The following is a 19,720-nucleotide window of genomic DNA, read 5'->3' as shown; positions in this document are numbered from 1 at the left end:
GGACATTAACAACAGTTATAAAACACACTAGGGTTCTAACGTAGACTGAAGTTTCCATGATTGCCCCTTTTTATTATGTTCACCCTACAAAAACAATGAGCTTTGTCTGAGTTCTTGAGAGGACAGATGTTAACTCCTGTACAGCTGATGGTGGAAGGTTTCTCGTAAGAGCTGACCCACATGCTCATGTACAGGACAGATCAGCCGTGTGTGACTCTGTATGTACCCATCCAGTTAAATTGTTTTTGAGTTTAGGGCATTTTGCCAGCTGTCTACCCACCAGCCGACTCACCACCGACGTGTTGGCATCACTGTATGTCCACTGAAAACTGTCAGTGTTATTGACTTATGAAACCAGGTTGTGAGCTCTGCCAGGTATGTAAACGTTCTCCAGTCATGGTAAAGCATAGTTAAGTCTTGTAGAAAGTCAATGGTTCCACAGGGATGAGTTTTTCTGTCAGTTACTGGTAGATTCCAGCAGTGGCACTCTGACTTTCTTCAGATAAGATGTGACAGGCTTTGCCATTAACCGTGTAATGCATACACAAACGCTCTGAGCTACAGTGGACTCTCTCCCTCCTTCAGCAATGGATCTCATAGGCGATCTGAGAGTCCATGAACAGACCTGTGTGATTAAGAAACAACCCTTCAGCCTCTGATGTTATCACAGGCTCGGCCTCCCCACCCTCCCCTGCCATTCTCCTCATGGTCCGTATATCACCCTCCTGCTGCTGTTGCTGTTTGTTGGGGGCCAGAGTTGGACTCATGGTCTGGCCTGGCCCCGAAGACAGGGTGTGGCTGGAGGTGTCAGATGGAGCAGGGCATCCCAGGTTGGTGGTAGAGACAGCTGTGGGTGGAGCAGGAGGCAGCACAGGCTTGGCCCTGTTGAGGACATACATCTCATGGCCGCGCTCATCACGGTACTCCTCCAGCTGGGCGAAGGTGGTGGGGCCGTCAGAGTAGTCGTTCACATAAAGGATGCTCTCCTCCTGCAGGTTACAATTCACATTCATCACTATCGAGGTACAGCTATCGCTTATAAATTATTATATTATTATTAGAAATGTTGCATTTGTACTGAATGTCACACATTTTCATTGTAATAGGAGAAGGTAAGATGTTGGAAAGACTTTATCATGCCAGGTAAAAAGGTACTTATCCATCAAAGTTTTGTAGGTAATAGATTATATCATGTATTCACTATTTCAGCATTCCTGTAAGCCTGCACACTGTTCAGAGAGTTTGAGTTGTATGTGGACACTTTAATGATGCTGTCAGTTTGTTCTGTATCAATTATCATAACTACATGCCTGTACATAATATGTTTATGTTTACTTATCTTTGTTTTAGCTGTGTGTGTGTGTGTGTGAGTGTGTGTATGTGTGTGTGTGTGTGTGTCATCCTGTAAACTTAATTTATGTACAAGGACAGTTCATTTTCTCTTTACGTGCTTCCTCACACATCATCTATAAGGTCAGTTCTTACAATTCTTATTCAATACAATAAGATCAAGTTCACACAGGAAGATGTCAGAGGAGACAGTCTGCCCTTCTTAGACTGTGCAGTACACATTGAAGAAGACAGAAGCCTCAACATTGAGGTGTACAGAAAACCTATACACAGATCAATACTTGCTGTTCGACTCTCATCACCCACTGGAGCACAAGCTGGGGGTCAGCAGAACCTTAAACCATCGGGCTGAGACCGTGCCCACTAAGACAGAGGGGAAGGAGAAGGAACAGAAGCACATCAGGGGAGCACTTAAAACCTGTGGCTACCCAAACTGGACCTTTGTCAAAACCTCTAACAGACCCAGAGCAGACAGAGAGGAGGAGACAGAAAAACGTAACAACATCATCATTCCCTATGTCGCAGGAACATCTGAGAAACTCAGGAGGATCCTCAATAAACATCATATTCCAGTTCACTTTAAACCTACCAACACACTGAGGCAGAAAAATCCATCCTAAGGACAAAACACCCAGGCATAAACAGAGTAATGTAGTTTATGCTCTTCACTGCAGCCAGGACTGCACAGATTTGTACATTGGGGAGACAAAACCTCTCCATAAACGAATGGCACAACACAAGAGAGCCAACTCCTCAGGTCAAGACTCTGCTGTCCACTTACACCTGAAGGAGAAAAATCATTCCTTTGAGGACAACAATGTAAACATCTTGGCCAGAGAGGACAGATGGTTTGAAAGAGGAGTAAAAGAATCCATCTGTGTCAAACTGGAACAACCATCTTGCACCTACAATGCAGTACTGAGTTCTCTCCCCAGACAGCTTAACAACCATTCCATCTAGCCCTAGCACCCCACATGAAGGCCGGTTTGACCAACGACCCACAAGTAGCCCTAACGACTCTGAAACTCAGAGCTCACACGTGTCCTTAACGACTCTGTAAGGACACTCCCACACCGATTTTAAAAGCCTGCAACTCCCCTCCAGTTAGTTAGAACTGAAGAAGTCTCTTGGATGAGACGTGAACCGTCTTCAACAAACTGAAACAAGTCCAGCTTCCTACAATACAGCATATAGAGTCCATATTTCCTAGTGTGCTTTAAAAGGTTTCTTTTTTCATTTTAGCCTCACACAGACAGTAGATCATAGTTCCAAAGTAAAGAGTTCAAAGCTTGGAAACTGTGAATAGCCTGCTTTCATCTATGTAATATGTCAGAAAACAATTGCTTGTTATGCTAAATGTATAAATGTGCCATTTTCCATTGTACAGTCAAACAGACACACACCTTCTCAGCTCCATCAGCTTCCTTCTCTCGTTGGTGATGACGGCTGTAGATCATGGCGACCAACAGCAGAGCAGTCAGAGCCAGCAGGCTGATGCCCACAGCAATGGCAGTCTGAGTGGCAGCTCCCAGAGAGCTGAAGGCCATGCTGCCCAGAGCGTACAGGGGCTCCCTGCTCACATCTGAGCCCAATGCAGGACCGTGGCTCCTTAGCCGGGGCCAGGCAGGGGAGTACGGCGAGGACACCTGGGACCATGTGGCCCAGATGGAGGAGGAAGAGGAGGAGGAGGAAGTAGATGAGTTGATGGCAAGCTGAAAGGTCACCCTGGCCACACCCCCTGCATTCCAGGCTTCACATTCATAGAAACCTGCATGAGCCACAGTCACATTACTGAGAAACAACATTCCACTGCCAGTGTCGGGGTCGAAGCGCTCGCCTTCAGTCTTCTGCAGACTGACTCTGCCTTCCTGTGACGGCTCCTCTGCTCTGCCTACTGCACCTCCTCCAGCACCCAGCTCCTGAACCAGGCCTCTGGGAGAAAGCACCACTTTACCCTGGGATGCCTTCCTCCAGGTCACCTGTAAAGATTTTTAGTGTTTCATCAGTGGTCTTGTTAAGAAGGTTATAATTACATTATTAATAATTTTAAAAAATGACATAACATTGTCTGTCTGTCTGTCTGTCTGGAGAGATTTTTGGCAGCGAGATACCATCACAAAGATGCAATGTAGTCAGTACTCATGCAATAATGTAGTGATGACTACTGAGTAGACATGGGTCTACAGACATCGTGGCTGGTGTGATCACATCGACAGATGGTCTCTTGGTCTATTGTTGATGGTCTATTTTTATCATCATTATCGTTATCACTGTAGATATAATAAATGATCATATCTTTATCATAGTAGTTACTTATTAGAAGCAGCTAATAGTAGCACAAATCTCAGTACGATGTCTCTTCCTGGTAAAAGGCAGGTTTTCCTTGGCACTGTGGCCAAATGCTTGCTCTATGTCTCATGTTGACCTGCTTAATACGGAAAGTGTCATGTGATAACTGTTGCTGTGATGTGGTGCTATATAAATAAAATTGACTTGACCTGACCCAAGCCATCTGTAACCTTTTTTGTGACAGTAATGAGTCACAAATGACTTACTTCACTGAATTATACAGGCGCACATGAAACTTTTATTGACATCAGAATGGAAGTTCTCTCACACACTTCACATTCTAAAATACAGCAAGTGAGTAATCTTCATGTAATGACATGCAAACTTTCCCTACCTGTGGCCGAGGGTAACCAGAAGCGTGGCAGGACACCCTCAGGCTCTCTCCGAGGTGCACAGCTAGCCGCCTGGGTTCCAGCTGCACCAGTGGTGGGATACACACCAGGCTATTAAGAGGGACCTCCACAAGGCTTAGGTGGGAGAGGCGTGGTGGCTCTGTGCAGACGAGCCGACGTTCTGCAGAGCTGAGCAGCCGCTGGCCCTCCTCATCAATCCAGCTCCTCAGCCAGTGGAGAGCACAGTCACAGCGCCATGGGTTGTCTGCAGCAGAGCACAGGACAGGACCTTAGGTCAAAACCCCTTGATGCTGAGCAAGTCGGGGTCCTGGCCATTGGTGTTGGTATGAACATGATGAACACAGGACATTTCAGTGAACTAAAAGACAATGTTTTGTATGGAGTTAATAAGGTACATATACGGCACATAAGGAATGCATATGTATTTATGTAGAGGAGGATTTTGAATGGCTTTGGACTGATCTCTAGGAAACAAGGACACTTCACATACTGTATTCATAACAATAATAAAAATAAGTTTTTTTTATAGCACCTTTCAAGAACAGACAGCGCAAAGTGCTTAAAATAAGAAGAAATAAAGAAAACCAAAAGCAAACAATTAAACAAAGCAATAGACTTTAAAAGCAGACAACCAGCTACAACAAGAAGGGAACAAAGGGAAAAATAAACAAAGAAATCTAAACAGATGGGTTTTTAACTGCTTTTTAAAGGCGTCTGGAGTGAGTAACAGATAACAAACCCTGATCAGAGAACCCCAAAGCCCTACTTGTGTAATACAGCAGCAGCAGCTCTTTAATGTAGGCAGGTGACCGGCCATGCAGGGCTCTAAATGTGATAACAAGGATCTTGAATTGGATTTTGAATGTGATGGGCAACCAGGGTGAGTTTTGCAGCAGCATTTTGTGCAACTAGTAAGCGATTTTTGGATGTCTTGCTAAGACCGGTGAAAAGAGAGTTACAAGCTGTGAGGAAATAAACGTATGAATAATCATCGCCAACTGAGGCGATGGCACAATGGGCCTGACTTTTTCTCAACTGGTAAAAACAGGAATGAACTGAACAGTGTAAATGCTGGTCAAGGCTCAAGGCCTGACCCATAAAAACACATAGATTACAGAGGGTAGGTTTAACAGTGGAGATATTTAATCACCTTAGGGACAATGCCATCTGGGGCAGAAATAAGAACTTAAGTTTTTAGTGTTAAGCTGTAGACAATTAGCAATCTTTTACAGAGTTGAGGCAATTTAGTAGAACAGAGAATTCTGAAACATTATCAGGCTTAGGAGAAATGTATGATTGAATATCATCTGCATAACAATGGTAGGAGATATACTTAAACTTGCTTTTCATCTGCCAGAGAGGAAGCAAATACAAAGCGCACAGCACTGGGCCCAGGACAGAACCTTGGGGAACCCCAGAGAACAATGACTCAGTTGATCAGGCGTAATTATCAATTGGAAATTGAAAAGGTTATCTGACAGGTACGTGGGGAACCGATAATCCAAAGGTGATCCACCCACTGCCTGAGCCTGTCGGTCAATACATGATGGTCCACAGTATCGAAGGCCGCACTTGGATCTAGCAATACCAAAACAGAACATTCTCCTGTATCAGCCTGCTTTAACAGATCACTGGAGAATTTGAGAAGAGCTGTTTCTGTTAATTGCAACCGACAGAGCCCAGACTGAAACTTGTCCAAAATGTTAAAAATGTTAAAGGTAACCATCGAGAGAGAAATGCATTTAGTGCATAAGGAATAACCTCAAGAAGAAAGTGGAACTAACTGATCCAATAAAACAAATTTATCTGAATTTGACAACCAGTGTTCAGTCACAAGGGGTCTGCCCTCCTGGTTCAGTCTTTATGAACCACGTTGCTTTAATTTAACCCTTGAATTGGTGGTACATGGTGGTTAGCATGGTACAACTCATTGTTTACAACTGTGCAAAAGCAGCCAGTTGCAGTTTTAGGACAGTAAAAAGACAACCATGACCGTCAATTGTCTCTAACCACGTTTATACATTAATATGTATGTCGGTAATCCAGTCTCACCTGTGATACGCAGCACCTGCAGGCTGACCAGAGGGCGCAGGGATGCAGGGCCAATTGTGTGAAGATTATTCCTGCTCAGGTCCAGCAGAGCCAGAGAAGTCAAACCAACTAGAGCCTGGTCTGCTAACATCTCTATACTGTTGTGCTGCAAATGGAGCTCCTGCAGACGCTGCACAGACATGGAGGAAAGGGTACATATCCATGGAGCTTCATTCAGAAATGAAGAAAACTGCTGTTCTGAGCAGGAAACAGAGGGTGCATCCTACATAGCTCTGTACTGAGCTTATTGTTAGAAATGTAATGGACACCAGACATATTCTCTAACATGCCTTACCTGTAAGCCATGGAAGGTATAGTCCAGCAGGCGCGTGATGTCATTTCCTGCTAGGTAAAGAATGCGCAGATGTTCAAGCCCCTGAAACATGTCAGCTGTCACAAGGTGGATCCGGTTTCCGTTCAGAGCGAGCTCCAACAGCTGACCCTGGTTCTGGAAAGAGCCAGGCTCCACTGCTGAGATGGTGTTGTTCTGGAGGAGGAGAAACACGAGAAGATGACCAAGAAAAATATTAGCTGCTGGTTATTGCTCACGGACTGCAGCTTCTACTGTCATACTGCTTCACTACATTAAAATTAGTGGTCAGACCGATGGAGCCCATTAGTCATCTCTGCTTTGAGCTAGTGCCTGTCATGGTTTGAGTTTGTGGTTCATATTTGCTTTTCACTTCCTCCCATTGTCTGTTTTCCCACCCTTTCTCTGTGTTCACCTGTGTCCCATCAGTTTATCACCCCCTGTGTATTTAGGTCTTTGTCTTCCCCTCTCTCTTTGTCTGTTCTGTGTCTCAATCCTGTTTAATCCCGTGTCCTTCGTGTTCCTGCCTGCGTTTCAAGAGTTTCTTTGGTTCGTACATTTATTTAGTTTTTGTAGTTCTTTTCTCTTGGTTTTGGCCTGCCTGCTCCTTCTGTTTCTGTTGCCTTTTGTTGCCAGTTTTTGTGCTTGAACTTTGTATTTTGGACTTTGGTTTTCAGTTTTGATTTCATTTGTTACGTTACCTGCCTGCCCGTGTGTTTCACATTTGGATCCCTTTTTGTTTCACCCTGACAATGCCTTGAAACTACATTAGCTGCTACTAGCATAACACACCTGAACCCCTGACTGCACTGTTAGCAGTCAAGTAGCATTGTGGGTAATGTAACATGTAATGTGACAAGAAAGATGAATGGGTGGAATAAAAAAATGGTAAACGCACAGCATTTATATCTCACTTTTCAGGTCTACCGACCAATCACAGTGCTCTACAATACTAGTTACATAACACATTCACACACACATTCATACACTGATGGCAGAGGCTGTCATGCAAGGTGCCAACCTGCCCATCACGAGCGATACAGTGCCCCTATCCAAAGCACCACACCATATTACTGTGCTCAGCCATTCACACACTAATGGAACAGCTATCAGGAGCAATTTGGGGGTCCAGTATCTTGACCAAGGTCACCTCGACATGCAGCCACAGCCTGGGATCGAGGTAGAGTGGGTAGGTGACCCAATCATATCAGTATGAAACCATGGTTTTATATCCAAAAAATAAGTTAAAGCAGTGTGGAAATAACTGTTAGTTACTGAGTTATGGGTGATGGTGTTCCTTAAACCTGGAGCAGCATAAAGTTCAGCTGCTGGTGCATTCAAACTAGAATAACTGAAAGAAAACATCTGAATAGAAATGTAAGTGTTTTCCTCTGTTGTAAGTATTTATTTCTGACTATACAATGTTGAGACTTCATTGGATTGGAATTACTTAACACAGTTAAAGTTTAAATATCAAAAACTGATAAATTGCTTGATGTTATTTTGTTTAGTGTTTTATGGATTTGTCATAAAACCTGAGCCTTTCACATTGGAAATAAAGTATCATTGAACTCTTTAAAAGCTATTACCTACCGGCTTATTAAAGTTTATTTGGGCCCCTTCATGATTTGGAAACGTGGGTACACAGATTTCACACAGTGCTTCATTTATTATTATGTATTTGTTTCATTTTTTTCTTGTTTTAGGAGGACAGAACTATTTGCAGAAATGGAAAACGATATTCATAATTATGTTTTCACAAGTGTATAATCATCTGAAAAATAGGAATGTCATTGTTCTGTTACTTTAGAATGAGCGCTTTATATCTACAGAGAGAGCGGGTCCTCTTCCACCATGTTTCTACAGTAGCCCAGACCAGACAAACCAAACACGGGCTCTGGGGAAGGCCTTTCATGTTATGCATGTATTTAGCTGCCACTGAAGGTTCGTCTACACTGGGGGTTCTGAAAGTTATTACTCAAAGGTACGCCTCGGATTTTGTTCAAGGTCAGGGTCCAGACTGACAGGGTCCAGACAGATATATAGAAATAATAATATAGAAATAAACAGAAATACATAGTGCATCTGTTGAATCTGCGTCATGGTTGAATGTAAGCAGCAGGTTAGATGGTGATGCAGTCGGCATCTTCATATCAAAAGTTTGACATTGAACTTTATATATAATTATTAACATTTAAAAAATAATAAAAATAAAATAATTTAAAAATAAATCAAAGTTAATTGTTTAAAAACTCAGCAGTAAAAAAAACACAAATGATAAAAACAGGTTTCTTTTGTGTTGTGAGAAAACAAGAAAACAAGAAAAATCCAAAACTTTCCCACCTAAACAACCTTCATGGCCGTGCAAGTAAAGTTTTTTTGAGTTTATGAGGTGCACTTGAATACACCATGATGTCCTTGTTGATGCCAGACTGCCATTTAAAGCGACGTAGATTTCAGAGTTTATAACCTGAACCTGAATGCAACATGAAGTCCTGGTCCATCTTTGTGTGTTTCAAACTCCGACACAAGACAACAAAGGACAGAAGCACATTTATATCTGTGAACTTGGATGTGTATTCAGACCGGAGTTCTGACTTTGAGAAGCCCTGTTCTACACGCTTGAAAGGTGAGGGTGAAGGGAGGGTTATTCAGGTCTATGCAATCTACAACCTTATTAGTGGATGCCACTAAATCCTACATACTGGACTTTTAACTTAGCACATCATTTTTTGCTTTTAGTTTTCAAGCCCCAGAAGGACAGAACCATATTGTTTGGGATGGTTTACTGTGTGAATGCTGCAACAATGCTGCAGCAATTACACTTAGTCTTCTTTGCTCTGTACTTTCACTATTCTTACTCTCTCAGCTGAGTACTCCTGAGTAGTCAGACAGACAGTATTCAGTATTCACATTATTGTTCTTCTAAGCTTTGTTATTATTATTGGAGGGAATGCTTGCGTAGTATTCACACTATTGTGTGCTTTGGTATTTGTTTTCATCTTCTGTATATTCTTTTGATCAACTACAACTTCTTCATACTTTCAGTTAAAAAAAGATTTAAATATGAAAATGTTCAGATCTTCTGCTCTTCCTCCTCCTCCTCTTCTCCTTTCCCCCTCCTGTTCTTCTCATCTCCGTCTCCTTTTCTCCCTCCTGCTCTCCTCCTCCTCCTCTTCTTCCTATTAGACCTTAATTGTATACAGTTAGAGCATTTGCAATGAAGTCACCTGTCTGCTTCATATTTGTTTTTACTTGTTAAAATCTTAAGATAAGATAACTTTATTAATCCTGAAGGAAATTCTTCTGCCATAGAATGCTCAAAAATTTAGTAAGATGAGAATAAAATACAAAAACACAATAGACTAATAATACAAAGTGTAAAATGAGTAAATGCTGACAGCAGTGGTTAATAGAATCAAATGGTAAAGCTGTTTCTCTAAGGATCTGAAAAAATTGTATCTACCACAATTTTCAAGATGTAGTAGATAAAATGTTTTTTTCTGCAATTTATTACAATGGAAGTGAGCTTTTCTTTTCAGCTCTTAGCTTCTCTAGCTAACGCTTCCACTTCAGCTTCAAACTCTAGCAATTAAATTAACAACTCTGCATTTTCAGTAATGCTTTTTTCAACTCTCAGCTCTTTGTGTTGAGCAATTCAGTTTGGCTGTGTAATATTAAATTGGAGCATTTGGGGGTTTTTCTTTAGCCTTTTCAGACAATCCATTTCAACTTCCAGGTTTGACAGAAATACAGTTTGGTTTCCCACTTTTCTATGCTTCTTTAGGTAATGCAATTTAGCTCCCAATTCTGACATTTTTTACATTTCAGCACCCAGGTTTTTCAGCAGTGGAGTATATTCCATTTTAGTTTTGACATTACAGACACACAGATACTGAGTCCCACTGAGGTAACAGGAACTCACACTGGACACTCAGGTAGAGAGGGGATTTCAAAATAAAAGCCCCCAGATGCTAACAGGCGTACAGGTGGCCACAGACAAGCCAAGTAAAACTTTAGATCAAAGTTCAAAATTTAAACCACCATGGGCTTGCAGTGTACACATGCAAACGAAGCTATTGTCCAGTTATAGTTTCTGTGGTTTTCATGTTTTATTTTCCCTGCCAAAAAAAAAAAGGAACAAAGTACAAAGGAATCCTACACCTCTCCTGCTCTGGTAAAAAAACATAGGCCTACCCACGTGTATCATGGTTCTATACTGACCCTTCTACCTTTATGACCTAAGGTGCCCACAGTTTTACCCAGATTCCTAGAAAAACACAAAAACAAAACAAGGAGCTAAACATGGATATTAATAAACTAAAAAAATAACCAGCAAAAGAAAAAAAAATCAAACTCTAGTCTTAACAAACATCTAGAATAATCAATCAAAAATTTTACTTGTTATTCGCAAAACGAACAAACAAACAGCTCCGACACTGGGTTTTCAGATTTTTGCATTTTCAGCCATGCTTTCCAATTTATTCTAAATGTTAAATGTATAATTGTTAAATGTAAATGTTAAACCTGCTCTTTAAAGACACTTTTGCTACCATACAACCTTTCCCTGCTTTTTACAATTTTTAAATATAAGTTTTTTTTTAACAAATCTAACTATAAAGCAAGGAATCTCTGTCTTTCTCTTTGTCTGTCTGTCGCATATCTCAAGAGCCATTCATCCAGTCTACTAACTTGACAGCAGGGCTGTAGCCAGGGTTTAGAAATTAGTGAGGTCCAGATTTTTTTTCTTTTTTAAATGGAGTTGTTTTTTTTATGAAGCTGTTGTTTTATGGAGCTGCTCTCTGTTAATACCTGTTAAGACTGTGTTGTTTTATATTTCAGTGAAAAAAAATCCAGTCAAGTTTTCCTCATCTCTGTTATACACTACTTCAAGTACAAAAGTACTTAAAATGACTTGAGTCATGAGTAATTTCATAAAGTCTTTTATTTGATGTGAATCTGACAGATCTGATTATTACAACCACAGATGGTCTTCTATGGGTAAAGGTAAAGAGGTGAACACACGTCTGTATTTATTTGTGATGAAATGACAGATGATCATCTCCTGATTGGATCCAATGCCACAAATACATCAGGACAATATTCCCACTCTGTATATTACATCATTATTAAACTCTATTCAGTTAAAATGATATTGTTTGCTTGTTGTCTCCTATAGTTTTATTATGATCCGGAAAATAAATGAGCAAATTGTGTGTAATAAGAGATGGTGTCTGTTAAAATGTCAAAATGTTACCATGTCCTTAAACTTTGATGAATCCAGCACAGACGAGCCCACATCTGGTCCGTCCAATCACATGAAGACAGTAAGATTAGAGATGTGTCCACATCAGTCTGTTATCTTTCTGAAGATGTCTCATATCAGACGACTCATCTGACTTCATGTCTTCACTGTAACCTGAAGACCCTCTGTGGCTGAAACATTACATCAGTAGTTTGTCTGTGTTTCGTGTGAATAATTTGGTCTCTGCTTTTGTCTTCATCACTGCACCACTGAGCGTGACTAGTTCAATGCACATTTGGCTACATTACAGCAGAAATCAGGAGTAATAGTCTTTTTGAAGCATGTACGGTGTGTATACATTAAACGCACACGCTTTAACACAACACACACACGTACTGCTCTCTGTCAGCTCGGTGCTCTGATGACTTCACAGCTGTAGCCTGCTGCACTGAGCACTGGTAGCTCATCTGTTAATATCAGAGGTCAGTGCGATTTGAAAGCCATCCTCCTGCTGCAGCTTCTGCCATTATGCTGCTTTGAACAGTCATGTGGAGGAGTGCCTGTGGTAGAATAACCAGCAGACCTGGACCAGCTGACCAGCTCTTAACGTATTGTGCATGAATTTATAAAATAATAGATTTATAAAAGTAGAGCTGCCACACAGACCCTTAAAGGACTGGCCAGACATTTCAACCCCTGATTATACAGTTATATAGCACCAATTTTTTATTTTAATATTTAGGAAACAATTACTGAGGTCCAGACCTTGGTGACCTCATAGCTGGCTACGGCCATGCTTGGCAGGTTTGTTGCTGAGGACCCAAGGACATGCAGTGTCAAATTTGGTGCGAGTTAGACACACAACACGGTCAATACTAATACAATTTGAATAAACACCGCTCTGTGAAGCAGTGGGGGTGGGGAGTCAGAGAAAAGGGTTTTCACACAGTGTGCTCTATAAACAAAAAAGTAGACAGTGAAAACAGAGATTGCAGTCAGCATGCCCCCAGTTTGGAGAAGCAGTGGGAGTACCAGTGTAGGAAGCTGAGCAATAAATGCACTGCTGTGTTCAGGAGCAGCAGCAACCTAAAAGAGGGTCCACCGACAAAAATCAATATCACTTTGCTCACTGCTTTCACCAAAGCCAACAGTATCTTCATCGCCCAAATGTTAAAGTAATTTCTATACTGCTGCTGTTATGGTGACGTAAAGTTACACTGTTGCACCATCTAACTTTGTTATTCGACTGTTTTATATAAATTTTTTTCACTTAAAGGCCATGTATGAGCGAGAAAAATGGCTTCAACAAATGCTGCAGACAGTTTATAAATAATTTCACTTATTTTCCCTTCCCCACACTGGTGCAAAAATACATTTGCCAGTAAGTATCTTAAATGCATGTTACTCAAGTGTCATAACCATTTTAAGTTTTAAGTCAAATACTTAAGTAAAGATACTTAATCTCCAGTGTTGAGAAAGGCTTTCAGTGACATACAGTGATGAAATGTGTGTCACAGCAGCTTTTGAATTTGAGGTCCAGTATTCTTCTGATCAGGCATCTGACAAATAGGGTCTATTATTAATATTATATATTATATTATTATAATATCATAACACAGAAGTGACTTGGATATTAGATGATGATTATTATTAGATGATTAAAGAAAAATGTTTGATATTTATTTTGAGTAGATTCTAGTTATATTAATCAAGTAATTCAAAAATAATCTTCAAAGTCTTTATTGGCACAGTTAAACAAAGCAGCAGAAACACAGCAACAAAAACAGAAGCAGATTGTGGAGGTGAGGCTCAGGAAACCCCTGGAGGCTTATAGAAGGAATCTTACCTCAATGTGCATTACAAGCAAACAGCGTAAACATAGGATCAAACATAAGATAGCCCACATGGAGCAGCAAAAACATAAAAAAATACAAATATTCACAGAGGGTGTGTGGACTTTTGTGCGCATGTGTAAATGTGAGTGAATTCGTATATTAATTTGCATGAATGGGAGTGTGTGCAGGCCAGATACTAAATACTAAGCCTCTGCTAATTTCACTTTTAATGTTGACTTTTTGCTAACCCTATGCAATCAATGTGGAGTGTGAAATAGAGGCCAGGCGGGGCACTGCACTAGTTTATTACAAAAGAAACAATTCGACAATAATACCATTTAGTTTCCAGTTTTATCAGCCATGCATTACAGCTCTTCGCCTCCTTTGATAATGCAATTCAGTTTTCAATTCTAGCTTTTCATTTCACATTTCTGAATTGCTTTGCAACTCTCAGGCCTTTAAACCAATCAATGCCTTTTCTGTGTCAAGCAATTTATCTGTGCTATGACGCTGCATTCCAGACAACCTGGAACTCTGGAAATTTCCACCCTCCTCCCAGAAAAAGTACAATGAGGGAGCAGTCTGTCTGTCCTCAAACAATGGCAGCACCCATGGAAAGAGTGTAGGGTGTAGACTTCATTATGTGTGACAGGCTAGTGAATAATGTGTATTGATACATTTCCAAGTATTAAAGTGCTGAAAAAAATGCGGTCTGTTATCTTGTGTCATTTTTCTCCTCTATTTCATGTATAATGCAAGAAGGCTGCACTGCTGAAGGTTCTATTGTGTGTACACTTGTTAAATAGGAATCAAGGCATCTTGCACTTGGAACACTTTGAGGTTGGAAGCTGGAAGTTTCAACAAGGAAATTCCTGCCTCTGGCATTGTCTGGAACACAGCATTAGTATCTGTATGATTTTAATATAAGGTGTTTCTTTCAGTTATTTCAGGCTATCCATTTCAACTACCAAATTTGACAGTGGTCAAGCTTAACCTTCAGAAAAGACAAAACATTCTCATTTTACATATACAGCATACTTGTTTCAACTTAGCCCTTACTTTTGATACGAATATTGTAGTGTAATAATTTTATGAATGGCCATCCATAGGAGTGTGCACATATTCATCAGAATTCATAAACTTAAGCATTTTATGTTTTGGCTAATAACTCATGAACCATTGGGAGTAGAAGAAACATTTTGGTACAGTGGGTTCTTTGGATGAACCTACTTTGACCATGGGCCATGTCGTACTTCATCCAATCCTCTACAAATTTGGTAAATACCATATTTAGACAGTTTGTCTTTAATTGATCATCCAAAAATTTTAAAGTGTAGCCTGATGAACTTAATAAGCTTTAACTTGACATATTGAAGCATGGTACCAACAGCGCCACCTTGTTGCCATTTTTATAAAATGCAGCTTTATCTCTTAAATGCATGATTCAATTGCCACCAATTCTGTTTGTATTATGAGACAAAAGTCACCAACGCTGCTGTGAAATGGGATGTCGATAGCTGGCGTTAAAGTACACATAAAATTTAACTGACAATGCCAAAGCTCTTGATCATATAATTTTGTGATAAACGGACCAATTACAGGACTTTGATTATTGCACACATCACTCACCAGAAGCAGCTGATGCACCAATAACCTCCATTTTCTTCATGGAATGCAAGTATTCTAGTTATTATTACTTGTCTACCACATGGGCTCAGATTGCCTTAAGGTGGAATGTATAGTAAGTACATAACCATTTAGTTAAAAGCAATAAAGGGTTTGATCGTAGCCAGCTAAATATTAGTACATACATTTTTGAACATTTTTTCTTGAGAAGACTGACTTATAACTCCACTGTTACAACTTGTGAGAATATGTACCAACAATAATATGAACAAAGAATATCTTTACTTGGCCAGTGTTGGGACATGAGAGTGCAAGCTTACAAATGTCAAATACATATTCAACAAAGATTAATTAAATGGTTTCCTAATTGTTGGTTGAATATTTGGGGAACATTTGTATGGCATGGGTCGAGTGAATGACAAGAACAAAATTATTCTGGGAAGATGCTGGTATGTTCATGAATTGTCACATATAGCACATAGGGCACCAACAAAACCAAAATATTTACCTCAAAACCTGATGTAGGAATTTCACTAATTAAGGTCTGCATGCTCTGGTGGCAAGTATTAACCAAAATCTGAAGTGCCATATTGTTTGGTGAAAGTGAGCATGATCAGTTACATATTTGTCATACCTCAGGAGTAATTAAATTAACTGGGTTTAGGGTTAAACATTCTGCATTATCTCCTGAACATACACACGATTTTTGTTTGAATCTGATGAAGGGGGGACAAATGGTGGAACTCTGAGCACACAGCTGAAATGCCACATGCTTTGTGATGATGAACCAACTGTGTTAGTGGTTTCCCTCCTTTTTTAAACAGAATTGAAATAGCTGAAGCTATGAACGCGTTTTGCAAAGTGTTCATTGCTGCTTGTGGCTTGATGTAGACGAGAGCTCAGCAGGTAAAAACTTTGCACTTTACAAAACCAGTTCTTTATACCCAACCCTTCAGGTTTATGTGTGTATGCTGTGTTATTACCTGCAGGTACAAGTAGTGTAGGTGCCTCAGCAGAGTGAGGTCCTGTCGCCGGATCTGGCCAATCACATTGTCCTGGAGGAAGATGGTCTGGATGGAGAGAAGACAAAATAAACAGGGATAAAAAGAGAGTTTCAGGAAGTTTTGATGTGTGAAAAGCCCCAAAGAAGTGTCACCTATTCTGTGTTAACACCAAGCACTCACTCAATAACTGCTCCAACGTATGTGGGTCCAAGAAAATAACCACTACTGGTGCTGTGGTAGAAACTATCAAGCGGCCAAGTGTGACCTTAAAATCTGTTGCAAAACTTCCCTCCCAAGATCCCCCTGCCTCAAGGTTAGCAAAGTGGTGCTAAGGAACTGATGTCAATCTCTGGAGACATAAAGGTGACAGAGTTCATTTATTAATCATTTTACAGCACCGGAGCGGCAAAATTGAAACTGAAGTTTTAGTCTCTTTATGCTACATCACAGAAAAACGATAACTAAAACTACTTTAAAGAGTGGAGTGTGAAGGATGAATTGAGGACTCTCACAGCCTGGGGAAAGAAGCTGCTCTGTAGTCTGGTGGTACAGCAGCAGATACTTCTGTATCTGTTGTCAGATGGCAGCAGGGTGAACAGACTGTGGCTGGGTGGGTGTTGTCTTTTAGTATCTTTGGGCTCTGTGCAGACATCTCACTTCACTGATGTCACTGATGCTCTGTAGATGGTACCAGTGACGTTCTGGTGGTTTTAATCACCTGCTGTAGAGCCTTCCTGTCCTGGGCTGTGATGAACCATGACAGTTTGTGATGTTTCCAGTCAGGATGCTTTCTATTGCTCCTCTGTAAAACAGAATCTGGCTCTGAAAATTAGCCTTCTTCAGTTTCCTTAGGACTGTAGAGCCTGTGCTTTGTTTTAAATATATGAGTGAAGGGCAGTAGATATGTACTCTGTTGAGGGTCCCGGCTGGCAGAATGGGGTGAGAGCCACAGGGTGGTAGTCTTAAGACTAGACACAGCAGACTTTTTAGGTACAGGAACGATGATGGCCTACTTGAGGCAGGAGGGAACAGTCTCAGAGTGAGATGTTAAAAATGTCAGTAATAACATCAGCTAGCTGATCAGCAGATGTTTTTAGTACACGGCCAGGTACTTCATCTGGACCAGCAGCATTATTTATATTCACTCTCAGCAGGATTTTTCTCACATCTGCTGTGGTTACTGACAGTGGCCGGTCCTCTGGAGGTGGAGTAGACTTCACAGCTGAGTCTTTGTTGAGGAGAGGAGAGCAAAGCCAGCATAAAATGTGTTCAGCTCATCCGGCAGCGTGGCCTCACACATGATGGGGGCGCTCCTGTGACATTTTGATTCACCTGCCACATATCTTTAGTGCTGTAGCTGTTGAGGTCCCTCTCCAGTCTCTGCTGATGTCTCCTCTTTGTCTCCTTGATGCAAGCTTTCAGTCTTGCTCTGGTGGTGTTGTATACTTCCTTGTCACCTGACTGAAAGGATAGAGCCCTCACCTCTCCATTCATCCAGGCCTTCTGGTTGGGGAATGATCTTAGTGTCTTTATGATCACCACATCATCACCACGTTTGCTGATATATGATGTCACTGAAGATGTATATTCCTCAAGACTGGTGTTGTTATCCTGAGTGCCAGTCTGTGCACTCAGAACCGTCCTGTAGGGCTGCTGTAGCTTCATCTGTCCACTAACAGTTTTTACTGATGGTTGAACCCTCTTTATCAACTGGGAATAAGTAGGCTGAAGAAGCAGAGAAATGTGATCTGATAGGCCAAAGTGAAGACATGGGAGGGACGTAGCTGCCAGGAATATTTGAATACACAGGATGTTTCTTCCTCTGGTGGCAATATGAACATGCTGGTGAAAATTCCATCCGCTCGTTCTCTCATGTTGCTGCTGATGACATCATACATTATTAAAGGCAGCAATATGAAGCACCACTGAGGGACGATGCACAAGTCTTTTGAGCAAACATACCCACTCATATCAGAACTAGAGGCACAGAAAATAAGGCATTTTTAAACCAAACTAGAATGGCATTTAGTAGGGTGCATACCTCCAGCAATATATCAATATCTCAATCTACCTACCAACCAAACTACGTACCTTCAATCATTTTTGAATAATCCTGCTGGCAAACCCAACTAACCAACACACAAACACACAAGGGTGAAAACATTATGTCCTTGGCGGAGGTAAATATAGTTCCAGGCCTACACGTGTATGAGGTGTATGGTATATGAATCTGAATCATGATGCAATTAGACATTATGATGTCCCGCACCTTTAATTATTCATTTTAATTGAATACCACTGTTTTAGTGATACTTTGGCATTATAACTGAGTTTGATGTGTACAGTGTGTACCAAAAAGCTGGATTGTAGGTTCACTCATTAAGTGCAAGTCGTGCACAGCACATGTAGCTCAGCAGGTAGGGTGACCACAGGTAGTACTATCCTGCATGTATTTAATCAGCCAGTAGAGAGAAGGGCTGTCTCGGTTGTGGTGGTGGAAATAAAGGCTTTGGAACTGAAGACTTCTGTGTGGTTGTGATCAATCACCTGCAGTGATTTACTATTTAAGTAACTCCAGCATAGAAATAGCAGGGAAACTGCATCTTTTACACATGGTGAATGTTTCACATTATTATGAGTTATGGTGAATTGCATGTCATTGGTGCTTTAAGTCTGGTATTTAATCATTCCCGATTGATATAACATTCGCTGTAATGTCAGTGAATGTCTTCTTTCAGTACAATGAAACTACCTGTGTGGATGGAGGAACATGTTTGGGGATGTCCCTCAGGCTGGTGGAGCCACATTCCACCGTCAGGCTGTAGCAACGACAGCTCAGCGGACAGGAAGGAGATGCACGACTTGGAGTGTGGAGCGGCAGGAGGAGCAGAAGAAGTACCAGCAACACAGCCATCACACCAACAGACAGGACTGAGCATGAGGAGAGAACAATGAACAGGTCAACCATGATCAACATTCTGCATTAACAACTGAGTTTAGCTTTTGGACTGATTGGGGCCAGGCAGAAAGGTCAATCCAAAGGAAAAGACATTGAATGTATGAAAGCAAGTATCAGTGTAGCAGCTCAGCTTCTACAAAAACATGAACGAGAATTATTTTACCAGCAGCCACGATGGTCATGTCCATCAGAGCAATCATGGTGACTATCGTATGCTCATTGGCCACTGTGGCCTTGGTGCCTCGCTCTCTCTGCCGATTCTTTTCAAGTCAAGACTTGTACTTGATTGGACTGCAGTAAGGTAATCAACAACTGTGAAGTGCCAAATAAAAGTGCAAGCGTGAAAGACTGTGTCATTTTGAAGTTTCTGACGGCATTGGGAAAAGTAGTGGTATTGTTGGAGGCCCAGCCCAATCTGTACTGCATATGTTCAACTCTCAACAGAGATGGGAAGGAAGTGAGATGGCTCACTCGTCATCAGCTCCGGTAAAATACAATGTGTTTAATTACGAATGTTAACAATCAAGTTTTAATAATGTTAAATGTTTAATGTTGTAAAACATTAATGTTTTTCAAACGTCTTAATCAGCAACATTCT

The 19,720-nt window shown here is 41.0% G+C and overlaps 1 protein-coding gene across 1 annotated transcript; it reads right to left on the bottom strand.

Moving 5' to 3' along the window:
* Positions 1-581: 581 nt before the first annotated feature.
* Positions 582-19,077, bottom strand: LOC141005307 (leucine-rich repeat-containing protein 24-like). The gene is made up of 7 exons (XM_073477128.1): positions 18,916-19,077; positions 16,143-16,229; positions 6,439-6,630; positions 6,105-6,273; positions 4,034-4,296; positions 2,754-3,329; positions 582-989 (listed from the first exon to the last, which is right to left on the bottom strand). The coding sequence occupies exons 1-7, from the start codon at positions 19,075-19,077 to the stop codon at positions 582-584; spliced, it is 1,857 nt and encodes a 618-aa protein (XP_073333229.1).
* Positions 19,078-19,720: the final 643 nt, after the last annotated feature.

The sequence above is a fragment of the Pagrus major genome, chromosome 11 (genome assembly GCF_040436345.1).
Source record: "Pagrus major chromosome 11, Pma_NU_1.0".
Lineage (NCBI taxonomy): Eukaryota > Metazoa > Chordata > Actinopteri > Spariformes > Sparidae > Pagrus > Pagrus major.
The sequence above is the reverse complement of the archived record's forward strand: the minus strand, read 5'-3'. Positions and strand labels throughout refer to the sequence as shown.

What these genes read in the sequence shown, in the direction of transcription:
- LOC141005307 (XM_073477128.1), bottom strand. Translation starts at nt 19,077, where the DNA reads ATGGCTGTGTTGCTGGTACTTCTTCTGCTCCTCCTGCCGCTCCACACT. An exon ending in TACACTACTTGTACCTGCAG is followed by an intron (nt 6,631 to 16,142) that starts GTAATAACACAG and finishes CTCCTCCTCCAG; the next exon opens with AACAACACCATCTCAGCAGT. An exon ending in ATACCTTCCATGGCTTACAG is followed by an intron (nt 6,274 to 6,438) that starts GTAAGGCATGTT and finishes ATGTCTGTGCAG; the next exon opens with CGTCTGCAGGAGCTCCATTT.